The sequence below is a fragment of the Ursus maritimus genome, unplaced genomic scaffold, assembly GCF_017311325.1.
Source record: "Ursus maritimus isolate PB19 unplaced genomic scaffold, ASM1731132v1 scaffold_1, whole genome shotgun sequence".
Taxonomy (NCBI): Eukaryota; Metazoa; Chordata; class Mammalia; order Carnivora; family Ursidae; genus Ursus; species Ursus maritimus.
The window spans coordinates 30,557,831-30,577,370 of NW_024423343.1; the positions used below are offsets into that span (position 1 = coordinate 30,557,831).

Below are 19,540 nucleotides of genomic sequence, written 5' to 3' on the forward strand. Positions count from 1 at the left end.
AACAAGTTTTGGCAAGGGTGTGGGGAAAAAGGAATCCTCATGCACTGTTGATGGGAATAAAAACTGGTGTAGCCACTGTGGAAAATAGTATGGAGGTTCCTAAAAAAATAAAAAATAGGGGGTGCCTGGGTGGCTCAGTCGTTAAGCGTCTGCCTTTGGCTCAGGGCGTGATCCCAGTGTTCTGGGATCGAGCCCCACATCAGGCTCCTCCACTGGGAGCCTGCTTCTTCCTCTCCCACTCCCCCTGCTTGTGTTCCCTCTCTTGCTGGCTGTCTCTCTCTCTGTCAAATAAATAAATAAAATCTTTAAAAAAAATAAAAATAAAAAATAGAATTATCATATGATCCAGTAATTCCACTACTAGGTATTTACCCAAAGAAAATGAAAACACTAATTCAAAATGATATGTGCACACCTATGTTTACTGCAGTATTTACAATAGCCAAGATATGGAAGGAACCCAAGTGTCTATGCTTTGATGAATGGACAAAGAAGATGTGGTTATACACACACACACACACACACACACACAGGAATATTAGTCATAAAAAAGAATGAGCTTTTGCCATCTGCAACAACACTGATGGATCTAGAAGGTAACATGCTAAGTGAAATAAGTCAGAGAAAAACAAATACCATATGATTTCACTCATGTGTGGAACTGAAGAAACAAAACAAATGAGCAAACCAAAAAAAAAAAAAAAAGACTCTTAAATACAAAAAACAAACTGGTGGTTATGAGAGGGAAGGCTACCTAGGGGCATGGGTGAAATAAGAGGGTTAAGAGCATACTTATCGTGATGAGCACTGAAAAATGCGTACAACTGTTGAATCACTACATCATATACCTGAAACTAATATAACACTGTATAACAGTTATACTTAAAAAGCAGTTAACTGTACTAGTCATTCATCTTTGCTGCCACTCATTTGCACTTAAAAAAAGGTCCAATCTAACTTTGATGAAGCAATACAAATTTATTAATTCTCAACCCTTGATTCTACATCTTTTTTACACTGTATGTGAAGAAATAGAAGGTACACATGAAGCACTTCTATATACTCCTATACGGTAGGTGTCTCGGGGAAAAGCACTTGTGTCATTGCTTAATTTGAGCTGAACTGTTTTTTTCATGGAGCACCATTTTCACCTGAAAGACTGACAAACTATGATTATTTATACTTGAGCTTTGGGTGGATATTTCTCAAAAAGGAATGATGTGAACCAAGGCACTTAATACAAAGTAAATGACAGTTATTTGTTGCCAATAATAAGGCAGAAATTAAAATTTCAGAAAACTTGCATCCACCACTATGAGCTAAATAATTTCCCAATACATATACCTTTCAGATGAAATTGATGGTAATATCAATGTATGTGGTTTTTGAAATTGTATAATGAAACGTGTCAACATTTGAAAGACTGGCATAACCCAATGAACCACAATTTAGGATGTTAAAAGATCACGCATGGATAACAGATCTATTCCAAGTACAACACAAAACCAATGAATTATAATGTGACACTACGAATATTTCATTGGCATAAATTTCAGACTCCACGCTGCAACTAACCTTTAAGAAAACCATCACTTACTAAGATGTTTATAATCATGAATCCCACAATTTTGATGTTTATAATCATAATCCCATTATTATGTTATGTTATAGAAGATTTGTCCTGCTGGCCAATGTGCTTTAGAGATCCTGCTTGCTGGTTTGATGATGTAATATGTCAGGCTGGAAAACGCTGGAAAATGCCACATGATAGGGAATTGCAAGTGACCTCTAGGAGAGGAGGTGGCCTCCAGGCGCTGCTACCAGCTAGCAGTCAGTAAGAGCCAGGGCCCTTAGTTCTACAGCTGCAAGGAAGGAATTCTACCGAACACCTGAGAGAGCCTAGAAGCAGATTCTTTCCAGACAGGACTCCTGAGAATGCATCCTAGCTGACACCTTGATTGTAGCTGGGGGGACCCTAAGAAGAGGGATGAGCTAACCCACAGCAATTGTGATGTAATATATGTATGAGAAAGAAAGAAATATAAAAACAAACCATGTGTTGAATTTGCATGTGGTATATAGAAAGCATATCTACAATTATCTGAAAAAGCTATTAAAATGCTCCTCCCTCTTCCAACTACATAACTATGCGAGGCAGGATTTTCTTCGTATTTCAACCAAAACAACCAACTGCAACAGACTGAATGAGAAAGCACATTTGAGAAACTATCTGATAAGCAAATATCAAAGAGTCTTGCAAAACATTATAGAGTGCCACTCTTCTCACTAAATTTTTCTTTTGTTCTGAAAAATATTTTTCATAGCAATAAGTGATCTTAACTTGTTATGGTCTCTTTGTTATTTTAAATCAATTAGGTGTGCTTTTGTTTTCTTAGCTTTAATTTCTAATATGGTAAATAGGTATAATCCACCTAAAAAGGTCTTTCTGGTCTTCTAAAATGTAAGAGTGAAAAGGGGTTTTGGGACCAAGAAGTTTGAGAACTGTTACAATGTTTCTATTTCCCTCCTCTCCTCTCCGCCATAGGACACACTTGCCCTCCTCTCCTTCAGTTATCTAAATTCTATCTATTTTTCACACTTGGCCAAGCCAACCCACTGGGAGCTCTTTCCCTTGCCCAGAGAACTCATTTGGCATTTGTTCGCTGATTTCTTCATTTCACTATGTATACCTGTCTCCCCGCCTGGCTTGTGAAGCCCTGAGGAAAGGCACTGTGTGACGTGGCACATGACAGGTGCTCAAAAATGCCCCTCCCGCCCTCTCCAAGCTAAATTAATTAGGGGCTGACTAATGAGTGCAGCTCAGACAAGCCACCGGGCTTTTATCAATGCTTGATGAAGCCAGCCCGCCAAGGACAGGAGACAAGATGAAATTGAGAACAAACCTGAATCTCAAAAAGGTCATCTGAAGAAGCAGAAAAGAACAAGAGCACAGATACCAGAATATTTAAGTGGAAAGGGTAGTAGCGGGTGATAGCAGACCATGAGACATTTGTTTTTCAATAAAACAGATAGCAAGTTACCTGTGGACCATTTTGGAACAGAAATGTGAGGAATGGAGAGAGTAATACTATAGGGAAGGCAATGAGGAATCAACAGAAGTCCCCCAAAGCCTCCTAGTGTAAAAGCCGGAAAGACTGCTTTAAACTGAATAGCAATTGTTATAAATTGAACTGTGACCCCCAGAAAAGATGTGTTGAGGTCCTAACCCGTGGTACCTGTGACTGTGATCTTATTTAGCAATAGAGTCTCTACAGGTGTAATCACATCAAGAGAGGTCATGAGGGTGGGCCCTAATCAGGTTTGACTGGCATCCTTACAGAGGAGAAGAGACACAGAGAGACACAGAGAGGATGACCATGGAAAGATGGAGGTGGATACTGGAGTTACTCTGCCACAAGCTTAGGAATATCTGGGGCCACCAGAAGCTGGAAGAGGCAGGGAAGGCTCTTCTCAGAGGCTTCAAACGGAGCACAATAATGCCAACATGTTAATTTTGGACCTCTAGTCTTCAGAATGTGAAAAAATAAAGGACTGTTGTGTGAAGCCATCCAGGTGTCAGAACTTTGTCATGGCGGCCCTATGAAACTAGTACAGCAACAGAGTGAGGGACTCCTCACTACCCCCTCCTCATGCTTCCAAGGAGTCCCTCTCACCCACAAAAAGTAGAACAAAAGGAGAAAAAATCTAAAATGCAAATCTAGTTGCAGCAACAAAAAAATTGTGTGTATATATATATAAATGTAAATTATATTATACATTATATATGTAATAAATTTATATAATCATATAAATAATAGTTTTCACTGGAAATTTCTGAAGTGCAGGGGTTTTTTGTGGGTTTTTTCATTTATTTTTTTTTTTAAGGTTCTGGGAAAATGTCTCTGATCTAACTCTGCTGTCAAAACTCAAGCCCACTGAATCTCTACAAATGTGTCTCTAAAAACAGGAGTATTATCTTGCCATTGCATACTTCAACTCTTGCTACAAAAGGAAGTAATCCAGAAACTAATATATAAAGTTACCAATACTATTACTATGTCTCAGTGAAAGGAATATGGGATGACAAACACAATGCTTGAGATTTCTTCTAGATTTTATCCAGCCATGTGGACTTCCAGGCCCAGATGACTCTAGGCCATTCTCAAGTCTCAAGATCCAAATCTTATCTACGCAGGGAATTTAACATTATAATCCACAGATTGTAACTTAAACCTTTATAATGCATACTGGACATAGGAATTTGCCTACAGCCTCACACTTTATTTCAATCCAAAAACAATGTGATTTTAGAGCTGTGACGATATCTAGAGTCACCTGACCTGATGACTAATCCCAGGTCCCCTAAATATCAGGTAGCCTCAGCGGTTTTCTAACTCTGGGCCCTAACCTATTAGTGGGTAGTAAAATCAAATTAGTATGTCCTAACTACTTTTAAAAACTAAAACAGAATAAAAAAAAAAGTAGAGGCATCATTTATAATAAGAATAAGTATCCCCAGGAAACTTTTATTTCAATTGTATATATATGTTATGAACACTGGATCATGAAGGAAACCCTATTATTACTGTATTTGTTAATCCAAATCCTGGCAGGAAACAGACGATTCACTCAAATTAGGCACTTAGGTGTTTAATAAACTATTCACAAAGGTTTGCACAAAGCTAAGGGAAAACATGAAGGGATAGCGCTTGTAACAGTGGTGAGCCCTTGCCGTCATCCGGAACCCAAGAGAAAGGGAAAGGAGTGGATGTCAATCCAGCGGAGAGAGGAGCATGAGGAGGGGTGCCCGACAGGAGGCGTAACCTTCAGTGAAGAGACTCGCTAATGACAGTGACATGGCAAGAGGGGAGGTGACCACTCTCCCTTCTCCTGTTGGGGCCTCCCCCACAGCTGAGGACAATCAGAAACCCAGAGTCAGAGAGTCCGCACAGCCCAGCCTCCCAGGTCACAAGGGAGGCCACAGAAGGGCCAAGAGTGGGTCTGGAGAGGCAGTCAGGGCTTCCAGCCACCGTGAATCTCTATCACAGAAGTCTGAAAGCCACCAGTGCAGTTTATATATTCATCAACCTGTCTGACCACTTTCATTTCTGGAATTTTTTCCACATTTTTTCCATATCTGCCTTCAAATACCACTCTTGATTCAAGGCTCTACTCTAATGCCAAGCAAGTGATGCAAAAGATTGGCATCTGTATGACCACGTGACTTACCATCTCGGCCAGGCCCTCAACACTCCCCAGCAACCCTTGCATCCACGTGACTTACCATCTCGGCCAGGCCCTCAACACTCCCCAGCAACCTTTGCATCCACGTGACTTACCATCTCGGCCAGGCCCTCAACACTCCCCAGCAACCCTTGCATCCACGTGACTTACCATCTCGGCCAGGCCCTCAACACTCCCCAGCAACCTTTGCATCCACGTGACTTACCATCTCGGCCAGGCCCTCAACACTCCCCAGCAACCTTTGCATCTGCCCTTAGTCTCCCATCTCTCCTTCCCCTGTCTGTGGTGCTCCTAAGGACACAGACCATGCCTTACTGGTCCCTGTATCCCCAGGCCTCAATGCCTAGAATACAGGGCATTCAACGAAACACAAAATTCAGACTGCCCCCTCGCCCCACTTCCACCCTTACTTCCTTTAGTATAGAGAATCCACTCCCAAGTCCGATCCCTTTGTTCCTCAAAATCTCAAAGTCCATCTCCCCTTCTGCTTCAATGTCTATCCCCCATTCCCATGGCAGGGACTTGGACCAGTTTCTCCACCTCTAGTCTCAGTCCCCCGTCTTCATCCTCCAGGGCAAGCCATACAAAAAGGCAGATCAGATAATATCACCACTCTGCCCAGAATGCTTCCTTGACTCCTCAAGCTCCCTAGCTCATTGTAACAAAAGCCTCCTGGCTTTCACCCTGCCTTCTTCTCATGGCCCTCATGCCCCACCACTCCCTCCCACGGTCACCCTTAAAAAACGTTCCATAATACTATCCTCTTCTCCCACCAGAAAAACAAAACAAAACAAACGCTTTACATTCAGGCACAGACTGGCTGCTCCTCTCTTCCTCCCCATAAACTCCCCCATACTCATACCTCCCCCTCTCACCCCCACACGTCCCATCACCCTCCTCCTGGTTCCTCCAATGCCTCTCCCCACCCTTACTACTCTGGCAAACGTCCATTAGTCCTTCAACACCCTGCCCAGCTGGCACTCCCCAAGTGAAGCCTGCGCGACTACCCATCTCTCCAAGCCAAGCTCAGTCACTCTCTCCGCCCACCCCTCCAGGGCCCTCCACCATACTATGCTCTTGTTTGCCTACATTGTTCTCTCCGCCCTTTTATTCTATGAGCCTGACAGAGGCAGGAACTGTGCCTTATTTTATTCTGTAACCCCAGCACGAAACATAATGCATGGCCCAAAATCATTGTCTAAATCCTCTTTCGAGAGACTGAAGCGACATCTAGATTAGTATAGACAACCACAGCAAAGCACCCACTACTTAGAGGCCTAAGGCCTCGCTGAATAGACAACATATTTTTTATGTGAAGATGGGGTTAAGGGACTGTAGTTATTTCCCATCATCCTTAAGTCAGGAAACCCACCATCTCTGCATCCCTTCCCCAAAACAGCCCACCTCTCTATGAAGAGGAAGGAGTATAAATTACATCTATATATTCCCTGTTGCACTTTCTAGGCTTCATGTCTTTATAAAAGAATACCAGCAAAACTGAGCCTAAATCTCACGGGGATGAAAGGCACAGCACAGGGAACGTCATCAGCGGTACTGTAATAGGGTTGTGTGGCGACAGATGGTTGCTGTGCTTGTGGTGAGTACAGCATAACATATAGATTTGTCCAATCACTACCTTGTACACCTCAAACTAATGTAATACTGTGTGTCAACTATGCTTCAATTTAAAAAACAAAAAGATGGATTAAAAAAAAAAACTAATTCTAAATCTCTGTAAAAAGACATCAGAAGTCTATTACCAGAGTTCCCCATAAATCCTTAATTTTGGGATACCTGGATGGCTCAGTTGGTTAAGCGTCTGCCTTCAGCTCAGGTCATGATCCCAGGATCCTGGGATCAAGACCCGCATTGGGCTCCCTGCTCAGTGGAGAGTCTGCTTCTCCCTCTCCCTCTGCTGCTCCCCCTGCTTGTGCTCTCTCTCTCTCTCTCTCTCAAATAAATAAAATCTAAAAAAATTTTTTTAATTAAAAAAATAAGTAAATCCTTAATTTCTGCCTCAAACATAGCAATAAAATGGGTCTCTTCATTCCCCATCCATACGGTTCTCTGGTCTTGCTGACAGGGGCTTAGCCCGAGGGTTGCAGATATCTCCGCTGTTATCTGCCTCCATCACCAAGTGAACCCCCTGTCCCCCCACCCCACAACTCCTCCATGGCCCACGACCCCCCAGGCAAGTTTAATAGCCACCCCTGAGGCAGAAGACAGGAGGAGTATAGGGCATTTTTATCTGGGTGATACTTGGCACTGCATCTGATAGGGACTAAACTGAGAGTGAACCCTTTTTAATCAGACTGTCTTTGGTATCTTGAAATTCCACCTCATCGCAATCCAAAGAGCCAGAGTCCAGCAATCAGAAGAATTGCTGAGCCCAGGGACAGGAGGCAAAACGAATCTGGCAGCCCCTCGACACAGGTACCATGCCTTCCAAACATAACGAATCCATCCGAATTAAGATAATCCAGATTCATTTCTAAAAATCAACGTGAAATTAATGAGCAAGACACTGAAAAATCAAACATTGTTCAAATATAAGAAACAGCACTGCACAAATCCTCATGAAGCAAAAAGAGGATGTTCCTTCATTGAAAATCCAGAACCAAAGAGCACTCAGTCTCAAAAAATCTGAGAAGTGAGTCAACCTGTCAGATTCCGAAGCTGTTATTTAAGACAATCATTATGGCAGATATAATGGACCACTCAACAACTGTCTACAGTAAATGTGGATTTGATGAGGTATTTGAAGACAATCAAGAGAAAAGTTGCATTTAGACTTTAAAAAAAAAAAAAATACCACATCTGAAGATTTCAAACTTGCAAAACTTTGTGTTGAATACAAAGTCATTCTCATTTTTATGAAAGGAACCAATGTGAAATTTAACATAATTTCACAAGTATCTATGATATGCACACTGGATGTCAAGCATATGCTAAAAACAGGGATAGGAATTTTTTTTCAAATTCGTTGTTTTTGAATAGTTCACAGTGTCGGGGGGAGACAAAATGATTGCAGTACAGGCAGAGCCTGGCTCGGTGTGCACCTTTATCCAGGTGGACTACTTTCTAACCCCACTGCATCTAGATGGGGCACACGGCTAGTCTTACCAGGGAAATGCTAGTAAGATGTCCTATCTGCCACTTCCGGGCCAGGCCACAAATGTCCTGTGGCCTCCTCCATGCTCTATTCATCAGTCAGCAGAGTGCAGATCTACAGAAAACCCCGAGGCCAAAGCACACAGTGGGGAGGGGACTATGTGTGTCAGAGCCCACACCTCCCACCCAGAGAGAGAACCCTTTGGTGTGCTAAGTCACTCTCATTTGGGTGTGTCTGTTAAGTTAGTGGACTCTGACTACCTAACAGTAAAATACAAGATATAGTTTCCAAAAGAAAAGCACAAGCATGGGGAGCTCTGAGAACACAAGAATGAAGCCCCTGAGCAAAAGCGATGTAGGGCAGAGAGGGAGGAAATTCCTAGGGAAGAGGAAGCTGGAGACTCATCCAGAAGGATGGGCAGAATTTACCTGGGGTGGGGAAGTGTGAAAGAACAGGAAACCGCAGGTAGCAATCGGAAGGGCATAAAGGGATAGAGAAGACAATGGACAGGCAAGCAAAGTTTGCCTTTCCAGCTAAAGGCAACAGGGAACTGTTTAAACAGTCCCAGAAGTAGTTCATACATTACCAGATTTGTGGCTGTAAGGTTCTCAGAGGAAAACAGTTTGGAAGAGCCCAGAGCTAGCAGAGGCAGAGGCCAGTTAAGAGTCTGCTGCAATCCCCCACGGCAGAAATGAGCAATGGCATGGCTTTGGGGTAAAAGCAGATGCACGAGACACACTTGGAACCAAAGAAGCTTTTGAACAAACTAGACACATGGTGGGATATAAGGGAGGAAAGATCACCCAGGTTTCTGGATCAGACCTCTGGTTGAATGATGGTGACCAGCAGAAATGGCAACCAGCAGATTTACAGAGAATAGGCTGGGCTTCAACTGTGTGTGGAACCAAGGTGGTGAAGTCCAGAGGCTGGTGGATTTGGGGTCTAGGGAAGTTCAGAGGCAGAGGTGTGTATTTTGGGGCAGCTGAAGCCAGAGAATAAGAGGAGATCCCATTGAGACAAAACCAGAGCCTGATGCACCAGCAAACTTGAAAATAGCATAGAGAGCACCTGCAAAGACTGAGAAGAGAGACATATGTTTAAAAATTCTGGAAATTTCATGGGCAGATAGAGCTTAAAAATATCATCAAAAATAAGGGATGAGGGGCACCTGGCTGGCTCAGTCAGTAGAGTGTGCCACTCTTGATCTCAGGGTCATGAGTTCAAGCCTCACGTTGGGTGGAGAGACTACTTAAAAATAATTAAAATAATAAGGGGCGCCTGGGTGGCGCAGTCGTTAAGCGTCTGCCTTCGGCTCAGGGCGTGATCCCGGCGTTCATGGATTGAGCCCCACATCAGGCTCCTCCGCTATGAGCCTGCTTCTTCCTCTCCCACTCCCCCTGCTTGTGTTCCCTCTCTCGCTGGCTGTCTCTCTCTCTGTCAAATAAATAAAATCTTAAAAAAAAAATTTTTTAAATAATAAAAATCTTTAAGGGGCACCTGGGTGCCTCAGTCAGTTAAGCTCCTGCCTTCAGCTCAGGTCAGGATTCTGGGGTCCTGGGATGGAGCCCTACATCGGGCTCCCTGCTTGGTGGAGGGGGGAGGTGTCTGCTTCTTCTCCCCCTCCTCCTGCTTGTTCTCTCTCTCTCTCTCAAATAAATAAAATCTTTAAAAAAAATTTTTTTAATAAATAAAAATCTTTAAAAAAAATAAAGAATGAAAAGTAACAAGCACCACATCTTCATAATCTTGTTGAAAGCCGTTAATCTGGGGAAGGTGTAAGAACCAGGGTAATCAACTGGGTTGGATGAGGCCTTAACAGAAATATCTATTTTTTTAAACAAATTTTCCAAAATCCTCTCCATTTCTTAAATGCACGCAAATACTTTTAGACATGCAAATTGAGTGAAACGTGAATATACTTGTAATGAAACCAACAGCCCCATTAAGAAGCCATGAAAATCCCTGAGGGCGTCACCCGAGGGCAGTCACAAGCTGGGTCCAAGTGACTGTGCACCAACGCTCCTCCCTGGGCCTGGTCTGACTTTTCACAACTCCCTCGACCCGCTGGTGCCCACTCACTTTGCTCCCTCCACCCGGAATGCCTCACCTCACTCCTCCGCCATGCAAATTCCTCACCGTCCTTCAAAACGGCTTCAGGGTCTTCTGTTTCAAAGAGCATCCTTGGTCCACACTGTAGCCCAGGAAACATCCTTCCAGAGTAAACCTGGCTTACTCACACGTGGGCCTCCTCCCCCCAGGAGGCTGCAAAACTCACCGAAACCAGAGGCAGGAACTGACTGATCTACACATTCGCAGCCCCAAGGCTGTGACCTGTTATACTGGCAGCCCCTCCGGAAGGCCACCACCTCCTGCTACTCAGCTTCTTGTACGATCCTCTCCCTTCACCCCCAGCTCTCCTGTCACGTGCTTGAATTGACAGAAGGTGGCAGGGCGCCTGGGTGGCGCAGTCAGTTGAGCGCCCGACTCTTGGTTTCAGCTCCGGTCGTGATCTCAGGGCTCTGAGCTCGAGCCCTCTGCGGGCAGCATGGAGTCGGCTTGAGACTCTCTCTCCCTCTCCCTCTGGTGCTCCTGCTCCTGCTCTCTCTCGCTCTAATGAATCAATCAATCTTTAAAAAAAAAAAAAATAGAACATGGTAGAAAATATCATGCCAGTGGCAGGTCTAAGCCTTAAGAATACCTGGCAGCTTCCGCCTTCGTACTCTTTGGAGCCCTGAGCCGCCATTTAAGAAGTCTAGCGACCCTGCCCTGGAGGCCATGGGAAGAGGCCACGGCGAAGAGGATCAGACGCTAAGACTGCGTGCAAGGGAACCCAGGGACCCAGCTGACAGTCCCGACACTGGCCCCCGGGGAACCAGCCCCCAGCTATTCAAGCCACTCCAGCTGAGGCACCAGACTTGTGCATGAAGATGGCACTCTTGAACGCCCCAGACCTAGAAAACACCACACGGAGCCTTCGTTGTGTGTTTGCAGTTATTTTAAGCTACTGGACAGTGGGGTAGTCTACACTGGAGCAACTGCAACACATGGTAGTGGACACAAGGTAAAAGGAGGTTTAACTCAAGAAGAGTTCATTACCAGCCCACTGTGTGCCAGGCACTCTCACAGGAACTGGGGGGTCAACACTGAACAAGACTGACAAAGATATCTACCTTTACTGAACTAAAACTCTAGTGGGGAGAACTGGACATATAAATACAGTTATAATAAGCCGTGTGATAGCGAGGGAGGATTTCTGGGTAGAAAACGCAGGAAAGAGCAATAGAGAGGATGGTTGGAGGGGTTATAATTATAAACAGTGCGGTCAGGAAGGTTTCATGGCGACAGGAACAATCTTAAGATGGAAAAGGCGAGGAAACGAGACCGGTGGATAACTGGAGGGGACTCTTTCAGGCAGAGAAAACAGCACAAGAGGTGGGAGCCTGTCTGGTATTGCTGGAATAACAGCCACAAGATCACAACGCTGCAGGAGAGTAGGAGAGGGGTGGAAGAGGAGGTCTGAAATTCGGTAAGAGATGGTATGCTGGGGTCCCCAAGACCACCCAGGTTCAATGACTCACTAGGACGACTCACAGGACTCCGCATCGGTCATTCTCACAGCTATGATATAGCACAGGAAAAGGATACAAAGCAAAAAGCAAAAAAAAAAAAAAAGGAAAGACTCGAGGGTAAAGTTTGCAGGAAACTTGGCACAGGCTTCCAAGGATCCGCTTCCAGTACACCCCCCGCCCCGGCCCAGGAACAAGTTTTGACATCACTTGTGGAATGCTGTTTACCAGTGAGATCAGTAGAGACTCAACATCCACAGTTTTCACTGAGGCCTGGCCACACAGGGACCCTCTGCCTAGCAGGCACAAAAATTCCAGGCCTCAGAAAGAGAGCAAGTGCTCACTATAAGCCATACTGTTTGCATAAACAATAAGCCATTTGCATAAGCCATTCTTTTCAGGGAATGGTGGGAACGCTCCACCAATCTAAGTTCCCAGATGCCAATCAAGAGCCAGTCCTGTACATAGGCCTGAAGACAGGACTCTCAGGCCTGCTACACTAACTTTTCTTTGCACAGATACCCAGATCATGTGGTCCCTTACAGGCCACCTGCAAGAGATGGGAGCTGACAAAGGATCTGGAGTAGAAGAATGACATGACCTGACAAGAATTTTAAATGTCACTCTAGTTTTTGTGTTGAGAAAAGACTTACAGTGGTGGTGTGGGGTAGAAATTAAAATCCATTGAGAAAAAAACAAAAACAAAAATACCATGAGCCCCGAGGCACCTGGGTGGCTCAGTTAGCTAAGCGCCTGACTCTTAATCTTGGCTCAGGCCATGATCTCAGGGTTCTGAGATCAAAACCCCATTGGTCTGTGTAAGATTCTCTGTCCCTCCCCCCATGATCACACTCTCTCTCTCTCTCTCTCTCTCCCCCACCCACAAATAAATGAATAAAATCTTTAAAAAAAAAAAATACCATGACCCCCAGCACACTAACAGAAAAGCTGGAAGAAGCAGTTAGATTCTGAATGTATTGTGAGAGTAGTGTCCCTCTGAGTTGCAGATTGATTGCAGGTCAATCATAGAAGGAACAGAGCCATCAAAGATTGGGTTTCTGGCCTGAACAAGCAGAAGGATGACACTGTCATGTAACGAGACAAGAAGACCACGGAGGGGTGGATTTGGAGTAGGGGATCAGGAGCTCAGTTTGGGGCTCACTAAGGGTCAGATACCTACCTGACATCCAAGTAAAGGTGTCAAGGAAACTGCTACATACAGAATTTGGAGCTCAGAGGAGAGATCTGGGCTGGAGCTATCGTGATGATATTTGGGCCCATAATGCTGGATGAGCTCATCTAAAAGCATCTTAAAGCTCACTAAAAATGTCCAGACTTCTGTTCACCACCCCTTGGCCCACCATCCACCAATGCCAAAACCCGATGTTGTGCATTCCCAGGCTGTTGCACCAAAGGGGCACACTGAAGCCCACCTCAACTTGCTTTAAAATTAAGCTGGGTTTTGCTCATGTCTAGGTGAAGGATTCACGATTTTAAAGGCTCTCTCTTCCACCTGTGGATACCAAAAGGTAAATGAAGATCCCTTTCTGATTGGCAAATTTCTCAACAGGACAATCACACCTATAAGAATGTCAAGTTAAGGGCTGCCTGGGATCTAAGCTTTAGACCAGGGGTTTCCAAAAGCCACTGAAAGAAGTCATCAGAGGAGCCTTAGACTTGAACTGTCCATTTGGGTAAGTCATCTGTGACCACTTAAATTTAAATTTAAAATTCAATTCCTCAGTTACACTAGCCACATTTCAAGTATTTAAAAGCCATGAGTGGCCACAGGCCACCCTACTGGAAAACGCAGACATAGAACACTTCCATCATCACAAAAAGTTCTACTGGACTGTAGTGCTTTACATTTTCCAAGACAGGCCCAATGCTCTGCATTATTAATAGACACCGCAGATGATTTTAATGACCAATCTCTTCAGAAAACATAGTCTCCTAAAAATCTGACATGATCTTTTGCCCAACTTCCTCAAAGAGGATCTATGAAACAGAATGCCCTGGGAATGGGGATAAAGACTCCTAAATACTAAGCCATTTGACCAGTCTCCAAACTATAAATCAGGGCTGTGGCTCCCAACTGCACATGAGGCAATTAACTTAGCTCAGAGGAACTAAACCGCAGCCCCAACCCCAGTCAGCAAATCCTATATGTAGGTCACAGGAGAGGGAGGGAGCCTGGGGGTGGTGGATGAGAGAGAGACAGAAAGGGGCATGGGGAGGGGGGTAAGAAGGAGGCATGGGAAAGGGGACAGAGAGGTGTGAGGGACAGAGAGAGGTATAGGAGGGAAGAGAAAGCAGTGTCATGGGGAAGAGAAGGCCCAGGGGCCACACACCCAAAGACCTACAGCAAGCCAAAGAACAGTGGGCCATAAACAAAGAAATAATAGAGTAAAAAGTTAAGTCTGAGGTAGTAACATACTGCTAGTGAGGCAATAATAGAGTGGAGAGCAGAATGATGTGTTCCAGAGAGAAGAGGGGTGTCTCATCTCCAACTGATGGTTGGTAGGTGGGGAAGCAAAGCCCAGTACTGTCAGAGTTTGATTTGTTTTTCCCCCAAAGAAGGTAGAAATCTGGATCTTTGCATGAAGTCTCAAAATATTTAAACATGGAAACTAAGTCAAAAGGTGATACTGAGGGGCCCCTGGGTCGCTCAATCAGTTAAGCATCTGCCTTCAGCTCAGGTCATGATCCCAGGGTCCTGGGATCGAGCCCCACATCTGGCACCCTGCTCACTGGGGAGCCTGCTTTTCCCTCTCCTCCCCACTCCTGTGCTTTCTCTCTCTCCCTATCTCGGGCTCTCTCTAAAGTAAATAAATAAATAAAAATCTTTTTTAAAAAATGCGATACTGAGCAGAATTGAAAAAACACATCCGTGGGTCCCACCAGGCCCCACTAGCCCTGTGTCTGCAAACTCAGAGGCTCTTCTATGCAAGTCAAGTGGCAGAACCAAAAGCAAGCGAGCGGCGTGTGCCCTGCTGCTGGTGAGTCAGTCTTATCCACTTGCTGGGGAGAGCATGTAGTCGACATACTAGGAGAGCACTGAACAGAAAATGAAGCACTCAAGTAAGTCCGTGCCCAATAAATTGAAAAGCATTTTGGGAATCCCATCTGGTCCCAGTTTATGTATACAGGAACCTTAAAATCTGGAAACAAGACATCAAAAACTGAAGACTTCGAGAATTTAGGATTTCTAGCCTATTCCTTCAGGTTAGGCCCATACAATAGCCTACCAGATTCTTGTTACTGTACAAACTTTTAGATGCTGACCCCACAATTTATCAGAAAATGGAATTATTACTCTTATCTGGCTCAGATTTGGGAAGCTGGTCTTAACGGTAAAACAAATTATTCAAAATATCTGAGCACAGAAAAGATTCATTTAGGCAAATCTACCAAATATTTCTTAAAAAAAAAAAAAAAGTATTCTCATACAGTCAAATCCACTATCCCATGAACTCAATATTCGTATTCTCTCATTCATTTCAACTCCACACTATACATTCTCATTACTAAACAAGTCTTTCCCTTATTCACTCTGACCTCATCTAGCGTCTGTGTTTGTGTGTATGAAATATATATATATATGAAATATATATATGTGTGTGTGTGTGTGTGTGTGTTCAATTTATTAAATTATTTCACCACCTGCTGTGAGAATTCATTCATGGTAAGAGGGATGATTGCTAATGGCAGGTTGGTCTGGTGAGGTCTAAAATACAGTATCTGCCATCAAAAGAGTTTAAAATCAAATGAGTTCAGGGGCGCCTGGGTAGCGCAGTCGTTAAGCGCCTGCCTTCGGCTCAGGGCGTGATCCCAGCATTCGGGGATCGAGCCCCACATCAGGCTCCTCCACTAGGAGCCTGCTTCTTCCTCTCCCACTCCCCCTGCTTGTGTTCCCTCTCTCGCTGGCTGTCTCTCTCTGTCAAATAAATAAATAAAATCTTTAAAAAAATAAAAAATAAAATAAAATGAGTTCAGTGATACCAAATGATTCAGGGAGTTGATTGGTAGTTCTCAGCCCTGGCTGGGCGTCAAAATCACCTTTTAAAAACACCAATGACCAGGTGCCACTCCAAACCCACTGAATTAGAATCCTGGAGAAAGGGAAGTAGGCATTTGTATTATTTAAAATGTTAAATGATAAATTAGAGGTAACTAATCATCAGCCAGGGTTGAGAGCCCCTGCAGGATATGGCTCAATTATCATTCACCTGTGACACGTAATTTTGATGATAAATTTAACTAGTTACCCAATGATCCCCACCTTGACGACTTAAGAAGACAATCTCCTCGCCACTAACTACTTAAGTAAATTGGATTTAGAGCTTGGGACACTGATAAACTACCAGGATCCAAAGGCAAGCAACCCCATAATTCTTGCCCCTTAGTCAATTCCACCTTCCGGGTAAAGTTCGTTGAGCGGTGGGGAGGAGGAGGCAGCAGGAAACTCCAAGTCCCAGGTTTCAGAACATAATTAAAGCCTTCCCAAAAGTTCCCTCAGCGTCTTCAGCGTCTTACCTACTTCTGGCCTTATCTGATGCTGATTCAGCTGGTTCCCCACATTCCCCAAATACCAGTCTTCTTTGTTTCTTCTCAGCAGAGGGTGGATACTTCTCTGATGCTGTCCACAAAATCCAGAATGGCCTCCTTGGGCTTCACTTACCCTCCAAACTATAGAGACCTCAACTCTAGCCTCCATTTTGAAATCTGCCTTTCTCCCATCTAAATGATTCAAGGTCCCAAAAGAAATGGGCTGAATTTACATTCATGATCCTGCCAAATTTGCTTCTTTACAGCACTCTCTACCTGGATATCTAAGAGATTTGGCCCATTTTTCCATCTGTAATCAAACTAAGGAATGTTGTTCATACTTGGTTTGCAAATCCCGCAATATTAGGCTCAGAATTCAGACTTGTCCCCATTACATGTAGACCTATACTGTATGAGATATAATCAAGAGGAACTTGTACATGTCCCAACTCTCAGCAAGAAACAAAATTGCCATCTTCAGGCTGACAGGTTATTATAGCAGTCTGTAGATGGAATGGTCTTTTTAAAACAAACTGCAAAAAATGAATAAAATGGATAAATTCCAATGCATCAGAACCTAGCAGGCTGTGCAGTTAGTGACTATGAGTAAGGACCCTATGAGCAAGGACTCAGTTCCTGGGTTCAATTCTACCACACATCACTCATATCTCTGTGTCTTTTATTCCCTATGTGTAAAAAGAAAATTAGTACCTGCCTTATGAGATTATTTAACTTACATAAAGTTCCTACAACAGCACCTGCATCGAGTAAGCACAATTCACGTTATTGTTATGTTTTTATTTCTGAGTGCCGGGCTAAAAACTTTGCTGTCCAGAGAAGCAAGCCTCTTAAATCTCTTTCACTGATTTAAAGAAAGTGAATTATGACAAGTTGCCTTTCAAACTGAATTTTGACATTTCTGGTCTTTTCCCATTATTTTCTAAATTCAATGGATGAAAGCATGGAATTTGACAGATTATTTCTTGACATTTTAGTTCCATTAGGAATACCATTTAATATTAGTTAAGCCTTGTTATGATTACAATACTATTTAAAATGAAACTATGGGAGAGAGAGATTTGGGAAAGAGAAAATATCACTTGCCACTTATTAAATTGAGATTTTAAAAGCCAAAGAAGGGAGGGAGCATTTATAAACTGCAGGTGACCTTTAAATGTCACATTCACTAATACATAAATGTAAACACAGAAAAATGTAATATCTGGTAATAACAGTAAACTGATCAATACAATCACATTATAGGTTCTGTGATATTATAAATTATGCTTTCAGTACAGAATATCAATAGCTTTTTAACACCTTTTAAGATCAAATTACAATGCACTAAATTTCATCTGGTCCCCTGCATGTTATTTATAAGCATGTAGCTTACTTCGATTACTTGGACAGCTCCACATACTAAGCTTCTAAATATACAAGATGTTACAGCATAAATTATTTTTCATATTTAGTAAAAAATAAGTATCACCTCATTAAAATAATCCTTCAATGACATTTACTTTAATAATTTGTCTAGAATAATGTTGTTACTACTAACCTTAGCTTACTTTCAAAAGTGAGGGAAATACAGTTCCAAGGAGAATTTGTTACTTGTGCAAATCTCAGTTTTTAACTGAATTACACAATACAAAACAGCATACGCTATTGTAATAATGGGGGGGAAATGGGGTAGAAACTCACATAGTTTTACAGGCCATTTCTACAGTTCTCACAGCATGAGAACAAACATTAAGAGAGCCACTGACCTCTAACTCAAGAGTTTATGACTTGTCATTTTGAGGAAGATTTGGGGTATGAAGTTCCATTTGAAGATTCAAAAAAGAAAGAGGCGCTCTTCAATGCCTTCATTTAAAGTTTCCATAGAAGACACAGACTCCCAGTATGTTACCCAAACACCTATTATGAATTCAAGTGTCTTGCTAGGCCTTCTGAAGATGCACTGCACACTTAAAAACAACAGTCACTTAACTTTTCCTTGTTTCTGATTTCAGGGACAGGGGTGGGAACAATCTACCCAACAGTCACGTGGGGCCTGACACGCGCGCGCGCGCACACACTAGTAAATACTCACAGGATATGCGGCCTGAAACTAAAGACACTCAGAATGTAGGCTGCTTAGTGTAAGCAAACAGCATCCTTCCACCTAAGTTCCTGCTCCAGTCACTGATGGAGAGCAGCTCACAAGACTTCAGTCCCAAGGGCCCCGTCAGTTATAACTTCCGAGTGTCTGTTACCAGCACCAACCAACTTTCTAACTCCAAGGAACAGAAGTCGGGCGGGCTTTAGCCCTGGTCAAAACTCACACCTGAAGTAAGCAGCACCTTCAAATACTCCCTTGAGAAGCGTTCTCTCAAACACCTTCTAGAAAGCAGTGCTTCTCAAACTTCAATGGTCATTCCAACCACCTGGAAACTTCTTTAAAACCAGGTTCAGAGGCCGGGGGCTTGGATGAGGGCACCAGATTGTGCATTTGTAGCGAGACCCCAGCTGCCTCCCAGGCAGCGCTTCCTCCTATCACCCTCTGAGAAGCAAGGCCCACGAACGCCCAAAGACATCCAGGTCACTTATATTAGCAAATAAACAAAAGTTGAGGGCACAGGTAGCGCCGAATTAAGTCTCCTGGGCAGACTGAGTCCCTTGGGCGTCGCCACCCAGTCCTGGGGCCTCTGGCAGGTGCCTCAGCCTCGGTGCGCTCGCTGGGAGCCTGCCCCGCAGCCGCACCCCCCTCCCCGCCCCAGCGCTCACCTTCTCCCGGGTCTTCAGGTACCGCTGCAGCGCCTGCTGCGTGAGCTCCCCGACGCGCAGCTGGCCCTCCTTGCAGGGCACCACGATGCCTGTCCTGCCGAAGCACACGGTCACTTTCATCCTGGCCTCTGGTGCCCACGCCGTGCCCCGCCGAACAGGTGTCCGGCCTCACCGGCACAGCCCCTAATGTTGGCGTACGCCCGGCGCGGGCGGGTCCGGAGCCCCCGGAGCGCCTCTCCCCGGCGACCCCTCAGGGGCCGGGGTTCTAAGCGGCGACCCTCCGCCCAGCGTAGGCGGCCCCGCC

The 19,540-nt window shown here is 44.2% G+C and overlaps 1 protein-coding gene across 6 annotated transcripts in view; it reads right to left on the reverse strand.

The window, feature by feature from the left end:
• Nucleotides 1–19,506, reverse strand: part of PARD3B (par-3 family cell polarity regulator beta) — a 978,033-nt gene extending 958,527 nt beyond the window's left edge. For 4 of the 6 annotated variants that reach the window (XM_040641729.1, XM_040641726.1, XM_040641743.1 and 1 more), the window contains exon 1: nucleotides 19,237–19,506. In XM_040641729.1, the coding sequence (XP_040497663.1) occupies nucleotides 19,237–19,356 (120 nt within the window). In that variant the 5' untranslated portion in view covers nucleotides 19,357–19,506. The remainder of the gene's footprint in view (nucleotides 1–19,236) is intronic. The other 2 variants (XM_040641719.1, XM_008687551.2) reach the window with 1 other exon arrangement.
• Nucleotides 19,507–19,540: the final 34 nt, after the last annotated feature.